At 34.3% G+C, this 9,230-nt stretch overlaps 1 protein-coding gene across 1 annotated transcript in view; it reads right to left on the reverse strand.

Annotated features, from left to right (window-relative positions):
• Positions 661 to 9,230, reverse strand: part of LOC107645767 (linoleate 9S-lipoxygenase-like) — a 10,983-nt gene continuing 2,413 nt past the window's right edge. The window contains exons 3-13 of the mRNA XM_021105448.1: positions 6,040 to 6,164; positions 5,959 to 5,997; positions 5,631 to 5,762; positions 5,273 to 5,309; positions 4,855 to 4,947; positions 4,451 to 4,771; positions 4,261 to 4,346; positions 4,069 to 4,176; positions 3,663 to 3,985; positions 2,723 to 2,904; positions 661 to 1,056 (exon numbers count right to left, since the gene is read on the reverse strand). Of these exons, the coding sequence (XP_020961107.1) occupies positions 3,743 to 3,985; positions 4,069 to 4,176; positions 4,261 to 4,346; positions 4,451 to 4,771; positions 4,855 to 4,947; positions 5,273 to 5,309; positions 5,631 to 5,762; positions 5,959 to 5,997; positions 6,040 to 6,164 (1,184 nt within the window). The 3' untranslated portion in view covers positions 661 to 1,056; positions 2,723 to 2,904; positions 3,663 to 3,742. The remainder of the gene's footprint in view (positions 1,057 to 2,722; positions 2,905 to 3,662; positions 3,986 to 4,068; positions 4,177 to 4,260; positions 4,347 to 4,450; positions 4,772 to 4,854; positions 4,948 to 5,272; positions 5,310 to 5,630; positions 5,763 to 5,958; positions 5,998 to 6,039; positions 6,165 to 9,230) is intronic.

Here is a 9,230-nt window from a genome sequence, read left to right on the forward strand (position 1 = left end):
TTCTTTCTATTAATATTAATTGGGCCTAATAAATAGCCCATTGTATATATTGTATACATATCTCATTGTCTCCCTAGCAGTGCTCTTTATATATTATTAAATACATATAATATATATTGATGAATAAATAATTATTGTGCATGCGATTGGCAACATTAATAAGTAATTGAGATATTATTGGGGATAGAGTTGTACTTGTACTGTAGCTCAAACTAGTACCAAAATTTAGTCTTTATTACAGACGAATTTTTGGTTACCGACGAAATTACCGACGGATTTTGTCCCTCTGTAAAAGCCTCGTCGGAAATTATTTACCGACAGATTTTTTTCCATTGGAAAATTACTGACGGATTTTTACCAGTTACCGATGGATTTTGTCTCTGTAAATTCTCTATCCATTTCCCTAAAACAATGAACTTTTCGACGGATTTTCTGTCTGTAATTACAGACGGACTTTTCGACAGATTTTTCGTCTGTAATTTGAACCTTGGAAAACTATCTCACACTTTGATTACAGACAGAAAATCCGTCTGTAAATCCGTTTGTAAAATAAAATATAATTTTTTAAAATTTTTTTGTTGCAAAATAAACTTGTTTTTTAGTATTAAAAACATAAAATAAAATAAAATAAAAATATGAAACATTTTTTATATAACCAAATATGCCATCATAAGGGATCAAAGTCTTATTATATAAATAACAATAGTATTAGAGACACAATCATATGATGCTGATCTAAATATCCAGCAGACATCATAGAATAGGTTATATATACAATGTTTACATATCCACTGACATCCTTCGCAACCTTTATGAGCTCCTCTTGAGCCTTGTACAGCGCCCAAGCCGCAGAAAGACGACCGGCATCTTTTCCTGAGTCCGAGTATCCTATCATAACTTCTTGCTTCCCATTGATTCAGTTTCTGTACCAATCAATAGAGAAAAGCCGCGCCACTGCAAGGACAAAAGTGACTCCATCAAGTGAAAATTTGTGATTCATTGAAGCATCTATTCATGGCTTTGCATTGAAGGAATAACCAAATGTTGTTGCTGCACCTGCAAATCCCAGCAGATTCCAACAATATTTCATTAGTCAAAAGGAAGAGATGTTTTTTACATTAAACCATAGAACAGAGGGGATAGGACACTTGGAAAAGTGAGTAAATGAGTTAAGAAGGGATAGAACAAAATAACTTAGAACAAATCCTAAAACAGGCTTATAAACCAAAGTGCGTATACAGAAAGTAATTTAATTATAAATAAAACGACCTCATTCAATTGAATCTTATTACTTTGAAGGGTAAAGTACTAAATTGGTCTCCTAGGTTTGGGCGTAATTCTGTTTTGGTCCTTAAGGTTTAAAGTGTTCTATTTGAATCCAAAAAAGTTTCATTTAGCATCAATTTAGTCCCACAGTGAGGTCAAAATTAAATAATTAAGAAAATGTCCTACATAACAACAGTACAAGAACAAAATCGATAATCTGGAGAACAAGTACAAGCTCCAGAGGCATAAAATCAACCATTGATACATCAATACATTTATTTATTATTTTTTTTATAATATAAATAAAATATTTTCTATAAAACTAAAGAAAATGATAAATAAATGTATTGATGCATCAATGGTTGATTTTGTGCCTCTGGAGCTTGTACTTGTTCTCCAGATTATCGATTTTGTTCTTGAATTATTGTTATGTAGGACATTTTGTTAATTATTTAATTTTGACCTCACTGTGGGACTAAATTGATGCTAAATGAAATATTTTTGGATTCAAATAGAATACTTTAAACCTTAAGGACCAAAACAGAATTACGCCCAAACCTAGGGGACCAATTTAGTACTTTACCCTACTTTGAATGAACCAGATAATCAAGCTTATATAATGAATCCATGACTCCACGCATATATGATACAAATTCCTGTAATCGTAATGCTCATTTTTCATTTCCATACTCCATTTTACTTTGTATTCCATCATAGTGCATTAGCACCTTGAAAGAGCTTAAAATAATTTCCATAAAAGCAGGTCTAGACTAAAATCACAAATTCCACAAAACAGGCTCTGCAAAACTTGGGTTTTCAATTTTACAGCGCAATAAAAAATAGAGTTATACATTGTACTATTGATACAAGTACAAATGGCATAGCTAATGTTAGTCTAAACTGAAATAAAATTGCTTAAGTCTTGTTTTCAACATCGCTTCTAAACATAACACTGATTCCTAAATAAACTATATCTATCTGTCTAAAGAAGTATACTTGAGCAAAATTTTGTGCTTTGTCCACACTTTGATCCTGACCAGCTTATGTATAAGAAAGTATTTTGGAAATGTAAACTAAGCCTAGAGGCGTCTCCACCTTAGTTTTCTAGTCAATTGGTCATCCTAAGGTTTAAAGAGGTTTGTGCTCAAGGAGGATTCCAATTGGAAGTAAAATCTAGGTTTCAATAATGTAAGTCCTGGGACCAGAATGGCTAGATGGTAGAAGAGTTTTTCTAGAAAACTGTAACATAACAAGAGGCATAATAGTAGTCATGAACCCTCTCTATTAAAATTTTAAACTCTTAAGTAAAAGGCACGTGAATGTTTATATATTGATTACTAACTCCTCCAATCCTCTTACCATTGCTTCAGAGCTCACAGAAGATAAGAATTAAAGGGTTAAAAATTGATTAAGTATGTCTTCAAGACTTGGGAGAGACAAGGAGGGCCAGCTTTACCTGGGAACTAATATAATTCAGTGAACCCTGATGAACAAGTTGCAAAATACATAAGCCAACAACACAGAGAAAGCATTGTTCTCCTCAAATCAAAAAATAGATTGAAGCACCGATTTGAATGCTCTGGCAGCAGTTGACGAAACACAAATCAAAAACCCAAACAGATGGAAACTTCGTTCACCCTGCATCACAAAATAAAAATATATATATATATATTAAAAGAGTAACATCGTATACATGTGAGAAAGAGGATAATTGCTTTGATTATTATAAGGTCCTATCAAATTTGATGATGTGTTATAGTGCCAATGTCAATGTCAGTGTCAGTGAGAGTAATTACCCAAAGTGACATAACTAATAACATGAAGTTGAAATGGCAATTGGCATAATGAATTAGCAACATAATATTACTTTTCTTAATGGGACTAATGGATAATAATAGAAGACTAAACTAAAACACAATTTAAAATGTGAATGATCAAATGAATAAATTAAGATGAGCACAAATTTTGAATAATTAAATATAGATAAGGACTAATATAATTAATACACGCAATTGTTTGAAAAGGCTGAGTTCATAACCATAAAAATAATAAAAAAGTTAAGACTGAAATAATGAGGAGAACTTTAAAGCTGTTGATGCTGGAAAACTGGTGCAATGGACTTGTTACATATCAAGCAAGCTGAATAGTCTTGCATTTTTAGGGTATCTTGTCTTTTTCCAAGTAATTGGCTTATCAAAACTTTTTAATTGGAATACTACTTTCCTAGCTAAAGAAACATATTGACTGATCTATCTTACCTAGCAATATATGTTAGAAAAATTAAAATGTAAACAAAAGCAGATGTATATTTTCAAGGACTGCAAGTGTAAAGAATTAAAACAGAATGTAGCTTTATCATGTGAAAAACTCATATAAAGGATTAGAAAAGTACAAACCGTGTCCCACCATAGTGCCGCGAGTGCCTAGCAACGATAGTCAAGTGAAGAACAGAAGCATGTAGCTAGATAGACATCACTCAAATATAACCTTCAACGCCTTCATATGCTGGTAGATAGACATCACTCACAGGACCATGCTCTTCTCCTTGAGGATGTGGCTTGCTTAACTCAATGGCTAGTGGCTTTAAAGTTCCATCATCTTTCAAGAAGAAAATTGTCCTTGTAGCATAGGCCTTTGTCTTGCTTGAATTTATTCTTCTCAAATATGGAATTAAATAGTCATGGTGATCTAGAATGAACAATTTCTTCTTCTCAACAGCCTGAGTTTCACCCAAATTAATTCATTAATTAATTGTTAGTTGTTCATCACTACCACATACTAAAAAAAAAAAAACAAAATTACCTGTTCTACAGTAAGCCCTCCTAAGTTAGGCTCTAAATGTTCTTTTTTCATTGTACTAGTATGATCACCATAGACTTTACTATCTAGCTTGCTACCTGGTGGAAACTCCTGCATACATGAAAATTAACCAAATCCAAGCTATAATTGAATGCAATTCCCTAAAAACTTATTACCACAAATTAATCGAATTACCTCAAGACTCTTAATGACATTAGGATTTACACCAGCAAGTGTTTCTCTAGAAAATTCTTCATCAGTCATCCATGCAGATTTATTCACTGTATATGTATCACATAATTTCAGTTTAAAATTATACACATTATTCGCCACATTAATATTGTTTAATGTATAAGATAATTGTAGCATATATATAAATATATACCTTGCATGACTTTGGGTGGTGGATATTTAAGGAATTGTTCACCATCTGTTCGTAGAATTTCCTTGAGTACTGGCAAAGGGGAAAACTTGCTGAGAAAGTTTGTAGGTAGTGTAATTCCACCAGTATAGAGTTTATCCACTTCATCAAAATCACCAAACTCAAGAGTTAAGATATTTGCATCAAATGCATCTGTGAGAACAGGCATCACATCTTGGGCTATAGATTTTAATCCATAAGTTAGAAAATCCGATGACTTCAAGTGACCAAATGCTTCGTCCCTTGGTAGGTAAACAAAATCGCTCCGTTTCTCACTCTTAGGATCTGTTTAATTAAGTTGAAAGAAAAATTAATTAGCACTAATAACACAAATTAAACATGTTATATATTTAGGTGAAATAATTGACCTTTGTTAGTAGGTGGCCTTCCTGTTCTTCCTCTACGAGAGTACGGTAAAGTAGATCCTCCAAGAACAGGGCGAGCATATTTTTCATTGCTATCTGGATTCCCCAAATCATTGTAAAAACTAGACATTTCAAATGAAATTAATAAACTAGACAATTATGGAAACCAATCAGAAGCATAAAAATCCAGATCAATGTCATCTTGTGAAAATTCTCAGATTTCACATACACAACAATTCATGAATCACACCTTAATAAACAGGAAGCATCAAAATCCCAATTCAATAGATAACCAACAGATAAGGATCATAGGTCGAATCTTTATGGAGACCAAGAGAGTCCACAGATAACCAATGGCATTGTAGAATCAATGGAGAGAAAAATAAAATATAATCAGATCCATAGAAAGCATCAACAATACCAGTAGGTGGATCTCTACTTATCTTTGAAGCTGCAACCTGAATATAAAGAGACTAATAGAAATTTATATCCATCATAATACAAACAATAGCTAGCTCCCTACAATTCTGCCATAACCTAAATTCTGTCTGACACAAGTATACCTAATTTCAATCCTATGTCATTCCTTAATCCCTTTGCTACCTAATTAACAGCCAATTGAGACATACATCCGCCAGTAACTTAATTCACAATAACCAGCTTGAATTACATTGTTAAATTTTTTCCCCCCAAGGGTTTATCCAGTTGGTTGATTTCCTAACAGAAATAATTTCCTGCTCTGCCAAAACTCAAGTCTATTAAACATAGCAAAAATGAACCTGAGAGAACAGCACAGAAGCTTCACCAAAATGCCATCGCAGAAGCTTCACCAAAGCTTTCTTGCCGCATAGAGCCTTCAACTGGTTCGCATTGCCGCTTTTTGCGTCCCTCAACGATAATACTGCTTTTCTCTGCATTTCAATTCCAACCTGGAGGGTGAAAAAAAAAACAAAAACAGAGATATGTTCAACTATACAAAATTGATAGCAATTAACCACTAATCAGCACTATTTCAAACCGAATTTGAGACCAGAGCAAGACACTGCACAATAACGCGTTTGGAATGAAAAATTAGCGAAAGAAACAAGGGATGGAGTTAGGGCTAACCTGGTTAGTGGAGTGCGAATAGATCAAAAGATTGAAGATCTATGCAACCCTATATATAAAGTGTTTGATTGAAGTTCCAACTTGAATCTCAAAGGAATCATAACGAAGGAAGAGTTCAACAACAAGAAGCCTTGAAACAAGCACAACAAAATCCTTCCCAGCACATTGCTTGTTGGAAACACTGGGATTTTTGGTTTCAGAAAACACTGGTGAATAATCAAAGAACTTGATGAGTTAATCCAAATTTAGGAAAAACAGGCAAACGCAGAGATTAAATCACAAAATCGGAAATGAAATCACAAAATCCAAGGCAAAGGCTAGCTTAATCCTAAATAAAAAACGGCGAGGAGCAGAGAATCAGAAACAACATATGGCGAGGGGGGAGGAACCCTTCGCGACGGCGATGCCACGAGCTCAACTCAGAACTTCGTGCGACGGCGAGAAGAGGAGGAACGATGAGAAGAGGGCCGAGTAAAGCTTTCCCAGATGACGAAGGCACCGACGGTCTGTCCCCGCCGGCGGCGACAGCACCTTCTACCGGAGGAGAAAAGTTCGAGGGATAAGGGCAAAGAGTTTGAACATCACCTTCTACAGCCACGTTCGAATGGAGTGTGAATGGGTGGTGATAAAATTAGGGTTACCTCAATATTTTCAATGGAAAATTTAAATTACACACGGATTTTCCATCTGTAATTATTTTTTCCGGAAAAAAATTAATTTTTTCGACGGAATTATCGACGGATTCTCTTTTCCGTGTGTAATTTATGCTAATCTATTTTTTTGTTTTTCGACAAAAAATCCCTCTGAAATTTCCTCTGTATTTCCGTGGGATAAAATCCGTCGGAAATATCCGTCTGTAATAACTAGTTTTCTAGTAGTGTAGGAAAAAATTTGAAGAATAATTATCCAATATACTATTAAAGTAACCATCCAACATACTATTAAAGTAACCATCCAACAAATATCGATCCATTTTCAACAATGGTCAGCCTGTATACGTCACGTTGCATGCACATAGTCCACACGGAAAGGGACAAAAAAATTTAAATTTGACTGCTATATAAAAGCAATCCCAAACATTTCCGACCTTTTCCGCGCCAAAATTAAATCAACAAGCATATCAAGATCATAAACTAACTACACACTCCACCATCTCTGCGATAATAAACGGCAACCACTGCTTTTTCACATGGGTCATCAGTGATTTAACCAACAAAATATATTTACTTTCAAACATGCAACAGCGACTACCAATCCAAAAATGAACAACAAAATCCACTTACATTGGATGGTTATGATTCTTCTAAGGATGATGTTCTTTGTGTTTCCGGTGAACGGTGTGTTGACGAGCAGGTAGGTGTTTTTTCCCGGGTCGGCTGCTCCGTTGATAGGAGAGGAAAGCGCCCACGCGATGAGAACTCTGATGCTGCTCGGTTCGTGGGTGAGCGCTCCTTGGTTGCGTTCCTGGTCGGCGGTGTCGCACCCAGCGGCTCTGTTGCAGAGACGGCGAGATATTCAGGACCAAGAGTGCGCCCTCCTTGATGCCAACGATGAGGATTAATGGGTTGATTGGTGCCCTTCCTCGGTTGCAAAAGGGTTTGGGGGTGTGCAAAGATTGGGAGGGTTTGGGTGTGGGGGGTGGAAAAAAACGCTGAAACAAAAGGGTTGATTGATTTGGGAAAAAAGTGTAAATATGAGAAATTGGGTGGTATATTAAACTAAACAGCTATAATAGGATTATGGTTATTAATTGGTTAATTCTTTCTATTAATATTAATTGAGCCTAATAAATAGCCCATTGTATATATTGTATACATATCTCATTGTGCATGCGATTGGCAACATTAATAAGTAATTGAGATATTATTGGGAATAGAGTTGTACTTGTACTGCAGCTCAAACTAGTGCCAAAATTGCACGTCAACAATCAAAGGTAGTACAAGTTTTTTTTTCCAACACATGGTATTACTCAATCTGACATGCTAAAGATTAATTCGTTGTGGATCTGACTCTTATTTAAGAGTCTGACACTAATTAATGAGTTGCTGCATACACAAAGCAGAATTCAAATTTTCGATACTTACTTAAACAGATGAATAAACTGATTACTCGACAAATCCAAATTGGTTAAATACAGGACAAGTTGAAGTAGTCAAGTAGCTACCTATCCAAAATTAAGGCTCTCACTTGTATGTATACAAATATGTATATATAATTTTAATATGAGATAATAGAATTATAAAGTTACACAATTAGTTATATCTCTGGTATAAAAGTTTATATAAATGTAATTTAACCAATTAAATCGAACAAGTCTGTTTGGATTCAAGTTCAATCCGATCAAATTTAATTATTATAGTCATATATAGATAAATAGATAATAAATGAATTCGAGTAGCATAAATTATGATATTGCAATAATGACAAGAAGAACCTTCATTTTTGAAAATTAAAAGTTGCAATGGTTGTGGTGTATATAATAGTGGAATATATGTCAATAAATCCATTGGAAACATCAAATTCGATTTGTTGGGTACAGGCCTGCCAACTAGATCCCAATTGTTTATGATTATGAAACAATAACTACTAATAAAAGCTTTAATCTCGCTAAATTTATTTACATAGTTTACTATACACATTATTTTAATAATAGTATTTTTCTAACCTAATTAATTAATTAATAATAATTATATTTTTATACGAATGTTAAAAATACTTGGTGGATGAATAGTATAAAAACTTTGGTTTCAATATTGATATGGTCGTTACACCTACAAAACTCGGCAAAACATGTTACACTTCGGCCATAACTCGGCGATATACGTTATAAATACCACCTTCATGAGTAATAATTCGGCAAAACTGACATTATGGATCCAAACAAACGAGTAAAAGACAACATAATGACCATATACGTTATCAATCCTTGCTAAGATAGATGTTAAGGAAAAAATCGTTAATGACAGAAAACTGATCATATAAAAACAAAATAAAAGTATCTTTTTCATAGACTTCTTACTTGAATTTTATACTGATTTAAGCATTGGAGTGCCTTTGCAGATACACTCCCCCTCTCTTCCTCTTTATTGTCCACGCTTTTGCAAGTTGAAAGGAAAAGCTCGGAAGTGACGAGCTAGCAGTGCAGCCTCCCGAGGAGATAGCTCGGCTGACGTTTCATACGAGTAGCCGACCTACTCTACAGGCAAGAACAAATATAATACACAATAGAAAAAACTTCGTTATGTTATACCTAATAAAAGGCTAATTTAACA

This window comes from Arachis ipaensis, chromosome B06 (assembly GCF_000816755.2).
Source record: "Arachis ipaensis cultivar K30076 chromosome B06, Araip1.1, whole genome shotgun sequence".
In the NCBI taxonomy this organism is placed as follows: Eukaryota; Viridiplantae; Streptophyta; class Magnoliopsida; order Fabales; family Fabaceae; genus Arachis; species Arachis ipaensis.